The 18,476-nt window shown below is 32.8% G+C and overlaps 1 protein-coding gene across 2 annotated transcripts in view; it reads left to right on the top strand.

Annotated features, from left to right (window-relative positions):
* The window catches only part of PSME4 (proteasome activator subunit 4), a 132,814-nt gene that overhangs the window by 71,901 nt on the left and 42,437 nt on the right, over nt 1-18,476 (top strand). For both annotated transcript variants that reach the window (XM_069071707.1, XM_069071706.1), the window contains 9 exons: nt 8,319-8,374; nt 9,295-9,351; nt 10,031-10,086; nt 10,172-10,270; nt 12,522-12,584; nt 12,751-12,846; nt 14,174-14,305; nt 17,336-17,545; nt 17,984-18,120. In XM_069071707.1, the coding sequence (XP_068927808.1) occupies nt 8,319-8,374; nt 9,295-9,351; nt 10,031-10,086; nt 10,172-10,270; nt 12,522-12,584; nt 12,751-12,846; nt 14,174-14,305; nt 17,336-17,545; nt 17,984-18,120 (906 nt within the window). The remainder of the gene's footprint in view (nt 1-8,318; nt 8,375-9,294; nt 9,352-10,030; nt 10,087-10,171; nt 10,271-12,521; nt 12,585-12,750; nt 12,847-14,173; nt 14,306-17,335; nt 17,546-17,983; nt 18,121-18,476) is intronic.

The following is an 18,476-nucleotide window of genomic DNA, read 5'->3' as shown; positions in this document are numbered from 1 at the left end:
TTGAAATTCTTTTTGCCAGTAGATAACACTCCTACATTTTCCGCAGTTTGTTGGTTGCATTGTCCTTTTTGATGAATGAAAGATTATTTATCACCTCTCTCCTTTTAGCATGAGAGTTAAATATTGGAAAACTACTTTGGACCTAGTTCTTTAGATGGTTAGTTAATATCCTGATAAGGATGTCTGTTTTTATTCTACTTTTCTTTCTTGGAACTTTCGTTTCTTATGTTTGACATCAGGTGTATAAACTGAAATTGATAAAAAAAATTTTCAGATATCTACTGGTGACAGAATAATTTGATAAAAACCTACCAACATTTAAAAATAAAGATACATAATTTTAACTTATTGATAATTTGAATAATGGAATACAGTGAAATCATGACCTTGTATTATACCAAATGTGTGGGTTTTTTATACAGCACATAAATTGAGTAATTGGTAATTAGAGTTCTTATTGTGGATGTTGCTTTGAAGATAAGAAGTAGGGTTTTCTTTATCTGGACCAAGAATCACTCTTGTGAGGCCAAGAGGATGTTCCATGCAGATAAGACAGTGAATTTTAGGATCAAATGATTTCCAGGAAACTATTTTAAACTGAGATAGGTAATTGTTCCATTTGAGGTAGATATCAGAAATAGCTGCACTTTAACCTTTTTAACTTTTATAATGTATAACTGAAGCAAAAATTAAGTGTTCATAAAGGTATTGGTGCTTTACATTTTGATCAGTTGCATATGATAATTTTCTATCTTATAATGGCCTTCTCCTTATTAAAAATTTTAGTACAACTTTGTAATACCTATCTGGAATAAATAAACTCAGCCTATGTTGTCTTGTGGTACATAATCATATGTTTCATGAAGTTGATATTGCATATCCCTATTCTTTTAGGTTTGCTTTTCCTTTCAAAAGCTGAACAGCAGGAAAATTTTTGACTGGGGAGGTCTTCTAAAAGTGAAGGTGTTGACTTTGTGGTTGAAAATTAGATTGAAAAAAAAATCACTATAGATTTGAAGGGATAAAATTGGATATTTTCTGGTTCTTGGTTTTTTGTTGTTATTTTTTAGATAAAATTGAACTTAGCTTTTTATATTCTTTTAGGATAGTAAATTTCTTTTAGAATACTTGATTTGAAATACATTACGATAAAAAGTAATGATATACAGTTGAATAGGTAGGAAAAACAAAAACAGCCTTTTCCTTCTGATTGCTGCAATGGGGGTCAACTTTGTTTTCTAGATTCTACAACTTTCTAAAAAGAATTTTTTTCTAAATATTTAAATTTATAGTAAGCTATACTAAATTAATTTCTCACTTGTATTATCTTCATCTAAAAAGGCAATCTAACTTGTAAACATGTTTTATCCAAATGTGATAGGTTGTATTTTATTTGATACTTTTACTTCACTACTTTAAAGCTAATTTCTTCAGTTTGACTATTTCCTTCAACATAGATTAAAGCTCCTCTATAGCTCAGAAGATGGTCTTCAAGAGTTTCTGTGACTATCATCACTCACTCTGATGAGCCCCTCTTAATTTAGCTAGGCCAGTTCTGAGCCAAGAGACAGACAGCAGACATTCTTTCACAAGGCCCACATTCAAAACCTTTCCCACTTGGTAATAGGACCTGTTGAAACTTGGGTGCTTTCCTGACATAGCCTTTGAGATCCCAGGATTACCTCCACACTATGATGAGACACCAGAGTAGGATTTAACAGTGGAGTTGGTTGATTATTTAAATGCACGTAGGAATCTGGTCTTCAGGTCTCTCCCCTTCCTGAAGGCTCCCATGTCAGTATAAATAAAAGACTACTTCTTAAACAGCTGAACACCTAATATTACACACTAAGAGAGGTTAATTCATTTCTAGATAAATATTTTTAAATGATTTTGTAGCCAGTGCTAATGAATTTAAACATTGTGTAACAAATCTATATTACTTCAGATTTCTTTAATATTTTCTAATTTAAAATAATGTTAATTTATAACTTGCAAATGTTATGTTCTTTGAAATTATCAAGTGTTACTTTTCTTAGACCTTTCTAGGTTGGTGTACAAAATTGTAAAGGTCTTTCTATGCCCACTACCTACTATTACAAAAAGAATAGGAAGAGATGTTTTCTGTAGAATAATTCCATTTATAGTAGAAAAAAACACTTGCTTTCTACATGAAACTGTTTGCCTGGGATATTGGCTACTGAAAATGGTAGTAGTATGTAATAAATAGTCTAGTTCGATGAGAAAAAAAAATGAATGTCACTAATAATTATAGTTTAAAGTGAAGCTTTTCTTATGCCTTGGTGTAAATTTATTTGTAGTTAAGAAATTTTTGTTTGTAACAGAATATCAAGCCGATAGTTATGGAAGTTACATATTCTCTGAAATAATGGACAGAAATTGACCTCTTTGGAAAACAGATTACTAAACTCTTAGTAGTAATTTAGTTTTGCATAAAAGGTTAATGTTGTAGTGCTGATCTTATTCGTTACCTTAATTTTTTTTCTCTTATGGTTTACCCTGTGCAAACTAGAGGTGGTGGCCTGTTTGAAAATTAATATCTTCTGTGATTTTAAATTTTGCTGAATAGTACATTAGGTGCTCCACAGAGGATACAGAAGTAATCAGAGTAGTGAATGGTTTTGAAATCTCGAAATAGCTGTTGAGTGAGAACCTTTTTTGTGTGTTTTGAAGTTTTTTTGAGTCTGGCAAAAACTGAAGATATTGATAATTTTGTACAGCTAAGTATGTAGAAAGAAGTAGCTATATTAAATGTTACTCAGCTTGTACTCTTGTTTTAGAAATATAAAGTTACCATGATGGATATCTCAACTACTAATTGAGCTCAGTTGTCTCCCATTTCGAAAGGCATGTAAAACATCAGGCCCATGGGACTATGAAGGGTAACTAATGTCCTAACTACAACATTTCAACTTCCATCAGCTTAGTCCCTTGTAATACCACGGTGCTCAACTTGCCTTTCAAAATAGGAGAGTCAAAAACGTGTTTTTTAATTTAGAATGAAAACTTTTGCTCTCAGAATTCTAAATAATGAATGATATTAGGTAGCCTAGGTAGTCCTTTACACTATTTGCCATTGTAGGTTGTCCTCCAAGGCTTAAGAGAAAGTGTCCTTATCCAGTATATAATCTTTATTAGTTGCCATGGGATGTTCCTTTGAAACTATAATCCACTCTAACAGTCCTAACCAGTTTCGTGGGATATGAAAAACAGGGTTACTCAAGGTAGAGGAGTCCCCATTTTTCTAATTAAATACTACTTTATTATTACCCCTGGTGTCCCCTTTCCTCTGATAGAAATGTTATAAAAGCATTCTTAAGAACTCGGCTCTGACTATCTTTTCACTCAAGAAATCTGATACTTAAGGTCTAGAACAAGACCATTTCTTTTATATGTGAAAGGATGTGATGTTATGCAATGAGGGGCAGGGCTAGCTAACCTTTCTTGGCACCTCCAGGAAACTACCCAGCTCTGCTGGGGGAGCTGCACACAGAAAAGGAAACAGTTACTACTCCACGGTGAGTAACCCTGTTTTCTCCTTTTTTTCACCTTCCAACTGTTTTCTTTGATTTTTTAAATTTTGTATGTCAACCATGGAAATAATTACTATGGCCCACGATCTACTCTTAAATTTAGCAGCATGTAAGAAGTTTTTTTTTCTTTTTATGTAGAAACAATGTACACATGATAGACTAGATCCAACATTTCATTTGTGTTTATAGATACTGTTAACTAGGATCGAAGTTAATAATAAAAGATAGAATTAGCCTAATTGTGTTTCATAAAAGGCTAGTATTAGTAAATCTGGAAGATAAATAACCCAGTAACACTCTAGTAACTTTATTTTTTAGCACTATATAAGTTTATTTTTAGCATCTTCAAGATAAACCAAAATAGTTTTATACTAATTCAATTGTAGTTCTATGTATACGACTTCATTTAGCTTCTCTATTTAATTTGCATGTATGCTTGTCTTTATATTAATCATTTTACTTCTCCATCCTGTTTTTTCACACTAAAGGGTTTGTTCTCTTAAAGGTAATGGTTCTAAAGAAAATTGCCATTGAATGGCAAAAGATACATGTAAAAATGAAAGCATAAAAGATGTAATACAACTAGGGAAAAAATGGTATCCATTGTTAAAAAAAAAACATAGGCTTGGTGATCGTTACCAAATAAATATATAAAGTTGATCTTTACGGTTGTTGGGTGACTATATTATTATTTTCTATCCTGGAAATCTTTCTCAGGATATGTTTTTGGGTGGCAGTATATGTCTCTTGGTATCTGATTTAACTGAGAGTATCCACTATACATGCTCAACAATGAATAGTGAGTGTGGAAAACACCTTAGATAATTCCTAAGCCTTTTAGTCCATATGAATATTCATACAGAATAAATATTGGAGATGTTTAAAATACAAGCCTACCTTATTAGTCCAATTCTAGGTAGGCCATGCCCCTAAAGTAAAAATTCTTTGTTAGAAAAAATAAATATATGTGTATTTATATACTTAGAAAAATAAACACACATAATTATAATATTCTGAAAGACAATGCTACATTGGTTTATTTAGGAAAAGCCTGTTTTTTCCTTCAGTAAACAAGCTTTTATTTACCATACAAAAAAGTATAAAGCTGATATTTTTGCAAATCAAGGAAATTTAGAGTGGCAAATAAACAAGAGGAATTGATGTTGGAATTATAGGTGAGAATTTGTTAAAAAAAATATTTAAACATTCTCAAATGTAATAACATACTGACTTCATGTAAAGAATTTTTCAAGTAGATGTATTTACTACAATTTTATACAATATATGGCCACCTTTTTGCTGATTGAAAGCACCCTACTACTACCTTATTGTGGAAATAGTATACTTGGACCCTAGGCCATCAGTAGGCATTTTGAAGCTAAGAAAGCTAATACAGGTGGGTCTCTCTCAGTTGCAAAGCTTGGAAATCTCTGATACTTCATGAGATCCACCACTCCTACTTTTTCCCCCAACTAGATGCTTCTGTTCCTGTGGCAGATGTAGTACAAATTCTTTTAGGCAAGGGAACTCCAAGCATGTGTCTCAGGGATACTGGGGATGATTGTCTTTGCAGGAACCACGTGAAAGGAATTTGGTTTCCTTATGCTATTTTACCAGCAGCAGCTACACCGGGCATAGGCTTCTTCTGCTGGGGTGCTGGCCAGCAGAAAAGCTGTTGTTAGTGCTTGTGCTGCTGCTGGGGATATAAGCAAGGCTTTAATTGTATCTCTGCTGTTATTAAGAATACAAATTTATATATAGACCTAACTTGGATTTCATATACAGAGTGTTTCAAACATATTGGTGCTATTTTAATCTGGAAGTTTAAAACAACACCAAGACTTTTGAGACACCTATATTTGGACCAATGCAGCATATAGGGGTAAAGGTGTATAAAAGTGTATTGTGTGGCTGTAGTTCAAAAGGATACAAGTGTGAAGTTTTGCTTATCTGTAGGCTAGTGACAGATTTCTCCTAGTGAGCTGTTATTTTTTTCTGCTCACACCAGCTTTGCTGTAAGCTTTTTGGTAAAAAAAATCAAGTAGGAAGGAATGTAATTGAGGGACCTCTCAAGTAGAGCAAGGGTATGAAAAGAAATTAGAGGTAGGTGGGAACAGAGCAACCTCATATGAGGAACATGCATAGAAAGATAATGCCAGCTGTCTTCCAATTTTCTAAAATCTTTCTCTTGACTTAAAAGTTGTATTTACTGCAGAATTTTTATAGTGTCTATTATCTTTTTGTTTTAATGGCTACTTCATTTACTAATTTTCAGAGTACTTAAGTGGTAATTGATTTGTTGATTAAGGTTAGAGATTTTGTTTAAATTTTTTTTTTAATCCCTGTCTTAGTGGGTATTTTAGGGGACTCAAGGACTGAAATTAGGAATCCTGAAATTGTATCTTAATGAAAGCCATACAAATAGAAATTATGGATTTGTTCTTAAAATAATGTATACTTAAATATCAAAACTGCATTATAAGTAATGATATTTAATAAGATATTTCTGCTGGAAAAATTCATTATAATGGGAATTGGAACCATTATAATAAAAAATGTTCACCACCACTACCACCCACATTTTGATCATGCCCAAAGTAATAATGCTTTAATCTTGATAAATTTGCTACTATGAATAACAATCCAAGTTCTTTTTTCTAGTCTTTGTAATAATCATTCATTATGATGAAAAAATAATGCCTATTTACTGGTAAGTGGCGGAATAGGAATTTCAACCAAGATCCATTTTCTGCACTGCCCTTTTTCTAAACTACTAACAATTTGCAGTATAATGTGATAACATTGTCTTTAGCAAAAATCTTACTTGTTGGGGCATCTAGGTGGCACAGTGAGTAGAGCATTGGCTCTGAAGTCAGGAGGACCCGAGTTCAAATCTGACCTCAGACACTTAACACTTACTAGCTGTGTGACCTTGGGCAAGTCTCTTAACCCCAATTGTCTTGTGTTCCCCTCTCCAAAAAGACCAAAGAAAAACAAAACAAAAATAACCTTACTTGTAGCCAGTTTGCCCTTGGTTTGAAGGGGATAGGTATATTGATTGGGGTATGAATTTAAGCTCTTTATTTACGTTTCACTAGATTAGAAAACCTCTACTCTCAAGGGACACAAAACAACAGAAAGAAAGGAAATAATTTGGACATTCTCACTGAGGATATAATAAAGTAATTCAGCATAACGTTTAATTTTTATCTTGTCAAATTTATATTTGCTAGACCGTGATCTATTTCTCATTTGGTTGTGTTAATGCCCTTTAAATTACATAAATTTGGGAGGTGTTTATGTTTGCAAATAATTTCTGGAGCAATTTTGACATTACAAAAATTACCTGTTACTTTTTAGTTAAGTTGTATGTCGCCTTTTATAGTAAATACTCAAGTGACAAAGTTGAGTCTCCGAGCTTTGCAAATGAGAGTGGCCTGTCTATTCACTGAATTGTGTTGAGGAATTAAATTTAGTAAGAACTCTTGAAGTTGAGTTTAAAAGTAAGTATTTTAAAACAGAAATGGTTCTGTGTCCTAAAATTTTATAAGCTTCAAAACCAGTCTGTTGGAGAAAAAAAATTACTCCAAGATTGTATTTTATGGATTCATGTCCCCCCAAAGTGTTAGTGACTTCTTAGACATCGGATTTAGGAAGAGAATATAATTAATCAATGCATTTTAAGTGGTCATAAGTATTAAAATTCTTAACTATATCAAACCTAGATTGAAGAAGTGTCCTATTTAAACTACCATTTTTGATTACTTTCCATCTACAATATTAATATTAATGTAGGGTGTGAAAACATGTCCGGTAAAAAAAATCCCTCCTCAGTACTATGCAATTTATGTATGAAGGCCATGTATTTTTATCTTTTTTGGACTAGATGTGCTTATCCCTAATATGCACACAGTTTGCTTAACTGTGGTTTTTAAATAGTGTCTTATTGTGGCACTTCTGCCTAAGCTTTCTCTTAAAACACATCTTCATTTTGGCTATAGCATTAGAAAAAAATGAATTGCAGAAGTTTTGAAACAGAATGTTGAAAAAGAAATCATTTTGGATTGCTTATCTTTTACTGAAGGTATTGACCATTAACCTATAAAATCTGTTCCTGTGTGCGTGAATAAAAATCTTATAATCTGTAGAAACATTCAGAACAGCTGAATTGAGTGGCAATATTTATGGAAAATATATTCTGATTTTTTTTTTTTAATTTAGGAACCCTAGTGTTTTTATAGGTGTGTGTGTGTCTTGGGATCCTAGAAGAATTCAGGCTTCAAAATGTAGATATAGGCATACTTTGATGTGATATAGAAGGAAGGATCAGAGTTACCTAAAACTGCAACTTTTTTTCTACTCTTTGAAAAAAATGGAATTAATGAGTATTTAATTTGCCATTATTGTGCAATTGAAAGCTGAAGCAATTTTTCTAGTTTGAGATTTAGGTAAATGTGTGTAGCAGTTTTAAAATCTGTAAATCTTTAAAGAGTATTAAAATATGTTTAATTTGAAGTTGAATTTTCTTTTATTATTAAATTTAAAGCTTTCCTTATTTAAGGATGATTATAACAATTACTATGAATCATCAGAAGGATCAGGTAAAACCCTAGTGTTCATGAGGAAGTATTGAAGACATGTAATGTATACTTCTGAATAGTATTATTTTGTTTTACTAGATCTATTATAGCCATAAAAATCCTTTACATAGTCTTTCTTTTTGACATTGTTTCTTAAAAAAAATAATTCTTTGTTTTTGTTCAGGGTGCCAAGTATGGTATCTTTGGAAGAGACAAAACTGTACACTGGCCTTGACTATGGTAAGCAAATATTAATAAGTTAAATTATGAAGACTTAGTTGTTCCAGCCTATAGCTATTCTGAAGGGACTATAAATCTAGATTAAATTTATAGTTGTGATTGAGTCTAACTAGTTTCTATGGGCATTTAAAATTAACATAAAACTTTTGCTGAGCCCATATTTCTTTTTCTGGAGGAACAAGGGGAGAGATATGGCTCGGAAGAGCCAGTAAAATTTTTCTAAAGTGAAGATTTAGAAAATCTTGAAAGAGAATAAAAGATGTCTATGCTCACAGTAGTTGAATATAAGACATGAGGACATAAAACAAAAGGGTAGGTGGAAACAAGCCTTTAGTATTCCAAAAAAGTAATTGTAATGGAAAACCTCAGGCTTAAGAGTATGGCAGTATTCTCACAAATTTGGTTGAATGAAACAAAAATCAGGCAGTGTTCACACATTATTCATGTTTAATGACGGTATTCTTTTTTGTTAAACCCTAAATATAATGCTAACGAATAGTGTTAAATCTGTCCAAATTAATGAAATTTTACTTCCTTTCTAGATGTTTTGACTTAATACTATAAATATTTTATTTAACCCATTAGAAAACATCCATAGCTTCTTTATTTTCATAGTTTTTCCAGCTAATTGTTAAAGCATGGAAGATAATGTTAGCAAGAGCTTTAAACATCCTTTCCCCAGCCCCAAGTGTATCCCTCAGGGACTATTGATGCATCCTGGTTAACTGTAGATTTTTGAAGTTATTCTAGATTGCATGTTATAATCATTAGCCTCTAATTCTTCAGAGGAGTAACAAAGAAAATACCTTGCCCAATTAAAAAAAATAAACATAAAAAATTCTTCTTACTTTGAACTATACCTATTGTAAATAAAAGAACATTGAAGTTCTCTAAAATATTTTCTCTGTTTTTGTTTATAGATCTTTCTAGAGAAAACCATCGGGAAGCAATTGCTAGGGTCATAAGGAAACTCCTCCGTAAGTGCTTTTGTGTTTTCCATGGTGTGGCAAGTGTTAAGGAAGTTTTATTCCATATCCTGTTTGATTCATTAGCATTTTAGATTGTTTTGAAGTTCCTCCTACTGGCACCAGGTGGCACATTCATTTTCAGTATTTAACTATAGAGTATTGCCTGGGGGAATGAGAGGTTAAGAGACATGCCTAGGTGTGTGCGCGTGTGTGTGCGCGCGCATCAAATGTAGGACTTGAACCCAGGTCATCTTGATTTGAAATGCTGGTCCTTTATCCACTACACCCTACTGTCCCTTCTTTATATAGCCTATGGAAACAAACTTGCTTACTTACAATGATACTTAAAGAACTGGGGTTTCCTCAGTGTAGGAAATTCTGAAGTTGGAAGGTGGATGCTTCCTCCATCATCACTATGAGAAATTGGGGACCCTTTCAGCCACCTCCTCCAAAAATATCTTGGCTTTGACTTAGTAGCTAAATCATAAGAAGTACACAAGGTATATAGAGATTAAGGGAGCTGCTGGGATAGGATTTGAGCCCATATGTTCATGAATCCAAGCCTACCACTTTATTCACTATTACACATTGCTTCTTTGCAAGATTCTCATAGTAAATTCAAATGACAGTGGATCTATTGCTAACAGGGTATTAAGTTCTAACCCAGACTCTTGTGCTCTAATCATAGATCACATACTTGATAACTCTGAAGATGATACCAAATCATTGTTTCTTATCATAAAGGTACAGTTGCCATTTGATCGATCCATAATTTGATGTATAATCAGTCTTGGCTTGTTGGTAAAATTTGTAAATTGTTTAACCACAGATCATAGGGGACCTCTTGCAATTTCAAGGCTCTCACAAGCATGAATTTGACTCTCGGTGGAAGAGTTTTAACCTAGTGAAGAAATCAATGGAGAATCGGGTCAGTATTTTCACAATTAAATCAGATACACTTTATTTTAAAAAGAAAACATTTCTAAATCCTTAGTGGTCACGTAATCTGGAGGATGGTTTATGTAGGAGCATTCTACTTAGGAATAGGTTTTCTGTGAACATGAAAATTAAGCATATTATTAATATATAATATAGAAGTGTTATTGGAAATAAAATGTATAATTTAAGTTCAGATATATATCAAAAGCCCATCGTGTTTGTTTACTTGGAAGACTCTTTCAGTCTCAACTTTGAACTCACAGAAAAAAACTGAATAGAGTTAGAAAAATGGATATATCTTTGAACTAATTAACAAATGCACCTTTATCAGTCATAAACTGCAAGGCTTACCAGAAGACCACAAGATTATTAGAGACCATTCAGATATTATGTAGTCTAGAAAAATATGATAAGAGTATGAAAAGATAGAATCAATGAAAAGCACATCTTAAGAGTTTGACCCAGGAATACAATGTGTAATTTTGGTTATCAGACCTTGAGAAAGAAACACAAAATTGTTATATGTAAGGAGCATTTTTATGGTAAAAAGATAGTTTTCCCATTAATTGGAGATTGAGTTTTGTATGAGTTGTGCAAATAGTGGAGTATTCCCCACATTTCTTTTGATGTGGCTTTCACTGTAATTCTGACATTTACTGCTCACCCATTTGTGTTATCTAGGGAGTAATTGTACACTGTTTTGGGCATTCATTAGTATCAGGGGTCAGAGGGGCAGATAGCTATCTGTATTGTAACCCTTTTTAAAAACAATGTTCCCTCCTTTTTTAATTGTAGCATTGTTCAAGGAAACTTTGTGACACTGATTCCAAATGAATTGTGGCAATTATTGGATGTGAAACATTCACACTATTTTTCTCTTTGATTCCTGAAACTAAACTAGATAATTAAGCAAGATGTCATTTCTAGTGCCCAGGAATCTTACATTCCCCTCCCTCACCATTAAGGTTAATTAAATTTAAGATTAAAATTAAAAATTAAGATCTTACCAATGGCACTCAGGTAGGATTATGTGAATTTCAACTGATCTGAGACTACATATATAACATTATGTATGCATGTGTGCATTTATGTTATATGTATATATTATATAAATAGCAAATTGTAATATATGTAGCAAATTATATATGTACATGTGTGTGCATCTCACATTTCTGTGGACCTGCATTGATTATCATAGCCCTTTCACATTTTGATGAACTTTTTAAAAGTTTATTTCAAAATACCTCTTATTCTTCTACATTGTTTTAGTGTTTACTCACAAACACCCTATATTAACTTCAGACAAATTTAAAATTTTACTTTTGAAATAAAAGTTTTCTGATGGAATTTCTTTTGACAGGGGAGAGGGCCAGTAATGAGTGTGGACTTAAGAGATTAGTGATTCTTTTTAGAACCTAGAAAGATTTTCTTGTCTATAATAACCTTGGCTGAAGGGAAGTGACCTATTTGAATTTGTTGTGTTCTCTTATCCCCAGATACTGGGCTGAATAAAAAGCAATAATAACAGTTGTTTAAAAAGACTTCTAATCATTTTAGAATTGTATGGTAATTGAACAGAGAAGGCTGAGTAAAGTAAGGTGGCAAAATGGATTCTATCTGAATGCAGACTAAAAAAGTGGGAAAGAAGAAGGTTTGAGGGAAGATGAGTGATAGAAACCTATGAAAACAGCCTAATTCCACTGACTTAAATAGTAGGATGATAGTCACCACACTTTGGACTACTAGAGTATGATTGTAGAAGCCTGTTGTAAAGAGAGCAAAATTGTTACCATAAGAAGTTACATTGCCTGAAAATATAGATTCAAGTAGGATTTAGATAAATTATATTATGTAGCTATAGCTAAAGTATATTATATGTATAGCTATATCATAGACAACTGAGAGACAGTTAAGGATCTTAAGCAGTCCATCCCTCAGATTTTGAGTTTGCCTTAACACAGAGCAGGAATCATACTTTTCCCCAGAAGATATTCTCATGTTCCCGTCAGAGATCAACCAATTAATTGGATGGATGGATCACCTGGTATAAAGTTATTTCTTATGTGATAGAACTAGAGCAACCAGGGTTTTTGCTCTTTATATATACATAATATGCTAGTGATTATAGATTGTGGGCATCTTGTTGACTGCCATTTATTTTGGCTAAAGAATGTGAGGAAATTATAGATTACATTTGAGTCACTTAGGAAAATATTTCCTTGATATTTCTTGTTTTCCAGCTCCAAGGGAAAAAACAGCATATCAGAGCATTGCTAATTGATAGAGTAATGTTGCAGCATGAGGTAATTTTTCTCTCTTATTCATTTCTAATCAGTCCTACCATAGGAATGCATAACTATTTGATTAATATTTAATCATTTGAGTTCTGATAAATTACAGTTCTATTCTTTACATTAGCCAATGTGAAATTCTTTGAAAATCTTCTATTTTGTGTTTCCTTCTGTTTAGCTAAGAACACTAACTGTTGAAGGCTGTGAATACAAAAAAATACATCAAGATATGATCAGAGACCTTCTTCGTTTGTCTACTAGTTCATATGGCCAGGTATGAATGTTTTTATTCAGATATTGCTACACCAAGTATTGCCTGTCATTCAGTACTTTATCATGACTTTCATAATTGTGACCGTAGTTCTTGAAGGCCATTCCAGCATAGTATAACACCAGCAGACTCTACAAAGCTAAAAGGAGTTTAAATATGGACCAGCTCATAAGACTGTGTATATACCATCAGAGATTCAACCAAGTTTAGATCAAAGAGACTTAAGTACCAGTTTGGTCACTGATTTCATGATTTTTTTTTGACTAGGTCATTTTTGCCAAGTTGTTGAAGTATTGTTACATTCTACATTGGTGGGGGGGAATACAAAATCATGGAGCCTTCAAAGATGGAAGCGAACAATTAGCAGTTAAACCTGTCATTTTGAACTCTTGAGATTGCCCACATTGTATGATCATGGCTAGTTGGTGGCATAGAATGTTACAGTCTGAAGGAATCTTATTATATAGCACAAATTCTTTTTTTTTAAAACATAAGAAAACTAAGGGTCACAGGTAAATGACATAATAAACTTTATATAGTTGGTTAATGTAAAACAAGGACTGACCCTAATTCTACTATTTTTTCTTTATGCCACTTCCCCTTTTTTTTGTGCTCAACTTCTACTATTGAAGGAAGTAGTTAGGAATTCCATTGAAATCTAAGTACCAGGAGGATTTGTGAGGTCAGATTTTTCGGAAATTTTGATATTAGCCTGAGCACTATACTGTAACTGTGTGGAAATAGGTTTCAAAGAAGAGGAGAATCATGGTTAGCATTTCCTAAATTAGCTCTTTATATTATAAGTTCATTATTTTAGTGAGTTCCTAAGAATTCAAGTACATTGCTAGTATAAATGAATTATTATTATGCTAACCACTATTTCATAAGATCTGTTTCTTCACATCCGCAAATGTGGATAAACAAGATTTCAGTTAATATTAAAGTTTCATGTTAAAAAATTCATAGTTAATTAAACATAATCTGGATAATTATTCCAATAGAAATATAGTATTTTAGACCTAAAAGGGGGATCATCTAGTCCAACTTCCTCCTGCAATAACTAAGGAAACTAAAACCCGAAATTACTTAGTTAAATGACTTACTCTGCATTATTCAGTGGTTTAATGAGAGGGACATCTCAAGGACTTGGGAAAAATACTTAAACTTTTGCAAATTCTTTTGCATATTATAAATTGGAATTTATATATTTAATAGTCTATCAACTACAGAGATAATCCTATTTACACATCAGTACTTTAGTAGGACATATTTTTGCATTATTTTTAATAGCCATGTTAATAACATAGTATCTTGTTGATCCTCTCCCCAGGTCAGGAATAAAGCTCAGCAAACATTTTTCACAGCTCTGGGAACATATACATTTTGCTGCAGAGATATTATTCCCTTGGTTTTAGAGTTCTTGCGGCCAGACAGACAAGATGTAACTCAACAACAATTCAAAGTAGGGTCTTCTTTCTCTTCTTCTTTTTCCTTTCTCCTTCCTGAATTCCATGGTTATTTATCTATAAGTGAACAGTTGGAGATACAGAGGATTCAATGCCCAAGGAGTGTGTATGCCACCAGAAGATTTTCCTCTTGTTACTGCTGAGTGTACTTAAACCTTGGGTTCTCAGGAGACCTTTCCCTTTAAACTAGACTTTTATAAGAATGCTTAGAGTAAAGTTTTTTATAATGATTTTTACAATTTGGCTACTACTTAATGGTACCAAATAACAGAAGGTTTTTTTTTTTTGTCATATATTTCCGATCAATTTTGTTTCAAATATAAAAATACTAACAAATTTTGGGGGGAAGAATGTGGTTGCTGTCAAAAAGCTGCATAATGGAACCTATAATTAGATATGATGGTTGACTTTATAAGATTCTTTATTGTGATTTCCCACTATTGGAGGGTGTTTATTTTGGGATCCACATTTAAAGACCTTAATCAAAATTAAAATTTTCTTACTCAAGTATCGTATTTTGATTGTTAGAATTTCATAAATAGGAGTCAGAGTTGGGTACAAGAGTAAAAATGGGTAATTTTGGTGTTTTTTAAGTTTATTGTATCTCAAAGTGAGGAAAATCACCAAGTAATGGAGATTCCGATAACCTTTTGATTTGAATGGAAAGAAATTTGAAAAAAATTTTGTATTTTGTTTATACTTGTAAATGTCATTATAATTTTGCTTGGACCGTCGGACTGTTGTTTTTTCATTGGGTGATATGAACACTGGAAAAACAGAAGTAAGCCCAAATTATAGGAAACTATTTCTAATGTATTTGGGGATTTTATAAATGAGTAGTATGTGGAATGTTTTTGGATTATCAAAAATCTTGATTATTAACAGTTCTTCAGGCTTTCTGATTTTATATTATTTACAAAGGTGGGGGGAACCAGAGAATATAAAAGGATATTGTCATGCATGTAGTTATTATGCATGTAGTCTGTGGAGACAAATTGACAATTAATGACTGGTTGGGTTAATGAGAAAGCAATCAGTTTCTCATACTTTTCTGCATGAGGCATTATGTGTGGTTGTATATTATTGTGACTTTGTGGGATTCCAGTTTGCCATGTAACAAGCACCATTTATGTTGCACTGACTTAAAATCAAGAAGCAGCAAAGATTAGAGTTAAGTAAAGTCATTGAGTTATGATCCATCATTCAGTAAATATTATTAAATGCCTTCTATGTGCCAACCACTCTGCTGAGCCCCTGGAGAACAGATGTTCAGATATTCTCATGGGACAAGCCCAGTAAAGACTTTTCCTTTCTAAAGATATAGTAGAAAAACTAGCCGTGTGACATTGGGCAAGTCACTTAACCCCAATTGCCCTCCAAAAAAAAGCAAAAACAAAAAAAAGATATAGTAGAATAATTGAATAAAGATACACAATATGAATGATTAAAATTAAGATAGATTTAGAAAAATGCATACTTTTTATCTTTTCATTTGCAGTAGAAGATTAAAATACATAAATGATTTAGCTGCTGATTTAGCTACCGTATCATCTTATTTTCACATTTTTAGTATTAAATGATTTTTTTCAGAAGTCAGTTTGGCTAATGTTTTATCCTAAACAGAATGCTACATTAAAAACATTTATCATATATTGGTAGTACTTAGAGATGTCCTTGTTAGTTGGGAACAAAATAATATTCATTCTCATTATGCTCTTGATAAACTTTTCAAGTTTCAGAATGCTACATAGGCAGATAGGTAAGAGAATGTTGCTTAGCAGTAACCTGTCTATACAAAGAAAACTCAGTCTTTAATAATTTCTTACTTTTAATCTTAGTTCTAAGGCTCAAGTTACCATATTTTTGTTTAAAATTACATTTTTGTATTTTCTGCATGTGATAAAATGGTGCATATTTTATTTACTTGGAGCTATAAATGGATTAGATTTTTTTATTATAATATTTTTCTAATTCCGCTTTGCAAAAGTAGGTACTTGTCTTTATCAGAATATTTAGTTGACAATAAATGATTAAGTAGGATTTTATCATTTGAAAAATAAGTTGTCAAGTTTTGGAAACTATTTAAAGAACATTTCACTAAGAAGGATTTATTATTCATTATTAATTACTGTTAGCAGTATGGCTTGCTTAAAATTGTGTAATAAATATGAATATGTAGTAAGCTAAATTATTTCAATTCTTTTTTTCCTTTTTTTTTTTTAAGCAATTGGGGTTAAGTAACTTGCTCAAGGTTACATGGCCAGGTGTTTCTGGGTGGGTGCTAAGTGTCTGAGCCCGGATTCGATCCCCAGGTCATCCCAACACTGGGGCCGGTGCTCTTACTCGCTGTGCTACCAGGGCGCCCCTAAATGAAATAAATCTAAGGGAAATGCGTTTTTAGAAACAAATCTTGGGTTAGAATTTCAGATATTATTTATAGTTTTTATCCCTTTAGTAATTATTTTGGGGGTTATTCTTGTTGCATGATATCTTTCTATCATTTGTTCACTTAGCAGCAGCATGTTTCTATTTCACCCAGACTAGAAGCGCAGTTGCTACTCACAAACCCTATCCCAGTAGTGACCATTTCTGGGGTTTTGATCTCCATTTTTGCCCTAGACATTCTTAGGCATCCTAATCGTTGCCTTTTCCAGGGGCTCAACATATTGAAAGGCAAACATTTTTTTTAAATCAGCAAACTGTAACAGGTTTCTCTTAATTTATAACCTAGATGTGCATTCTAAAATTAGTATCTGCTAATGTAGCAGAATCAAAATTGTGAAATTTGGATCCAGTCAAAGGGCCACACTTGAGGACCTAGAAGGTCACATGTGGTCTTGAGGCTGTGGGTTCCCCACCCATTGTAAACTGTTTTAGGTATAAAAAAAATTGCCAGTGAAGTGACAAAGGATAATTTTTTTCTTAAAGGGATAAGACATAAAATATATATTAAAGAAGACACAGTCTCTTTCCTCAAGAAGCTTCTAATAAATCTAATAAATACACATATTTCTTTGTTTCTCCAGGGTGCCTTGTATTGTCTACTTGGAAACCACAGTGGAGTGTGCCTAGCAAATCTTCATGACTGGGATTGTATTGTACAGACATGGCCAGCGATTGTTTCTTCAGGGCTAAGCAAAGCAATGTCCCTAGAAAAGCCATCAATAGTCAGGCTATTTGATGATCTTGCAGAAAAGATTCATAGGCAATATGAAACAATTGGACTGGATTTTACAGTAAGCAAAAACATTTTATTCACAATACTTGTTTCTAGCCCAACTATATGCCAAGCTATTTATATTGCAAATTAATTCCTTTATGTAATTTGGAGTCAGAGATCCTAGATTTAAATCCTGACTAAACTACCTCTGTCACATAATACATACTCACCTTATCCTCTCTAGGCCTTGATTTTCCTTGTCTTTAAGATGAGTTTATAGGAGTAAAAGAATCATGTATCTAGAGCTCAAAGATGGACTCTACTCTGACTCCCTCATTTTACAGATGAGAAAACTTTTGAAGCCCAGGGAACTTAGGTGACTTGACTAAAATCATCTGAACCCTGACTGAGCCAGGATTAGAGCTGGTGTTAGAACTGGGTCCTATTGCTCTTCACACTAGACTCTGCTGCGTTGCTCCTAAGTCCTATAAGCCTTTTTTTTCCTTTTTAAAAGGTTCCACAGACGTGTGTTGCAATAGGTGTCTTAATCCAACAGTCAAAGTACCCCTCTGCCAATCAGCCATTGCTTAGTCCAGAGGAGATTGAGTTAGGAATTCAGCGACAGCAAGAAAAGAATGCTGAGGCCTTACAGTAAGTAATTGAAGTTAATGTAAATGATATATCTCTTACATTCGGGCATGTTAACTTCTTTATGTGATCTCCATAGTTTAAACCATGGCAAAATATGCTACGTCTTTTTAACTTGATTTAATTTTCCTTTGATTTTGTTTGACACTATTTTGAAAACTATTTCTACTGCAGTATTTTACACACACACACACACACACACACACACACACACACACACACACACACTTAAAATCAAAGGATATGGAATGCAAATCTTTCCTATCAAGTACTAACTGCTTAAATTCTGTAGCGATCATTACATTTCATGATACCAAAAGTCCTTTAGTTAGAATGCTAATAGGTATTCTTATTTAATT

This window comes from Petaurus breviceps, unplaced genomic scaffold (assembly GCF_028583685.1).
Source record: "Petaurus breviceps papuanus isolate PSGF00001 unplaced genomic scaffold, PetGlider_PUasm1.0 90842, whole genome shotgun sequence".
Classification (NCBI taxonomy): Eukaryota; Metazoa; Chordata; class Mammalia; order Diprotodontia; family Petauridae; genus Petaurus; species Petaurus breviceps.
This window is presented reverse-complemented; position numbering and strand designations above follow the sequence as displayed.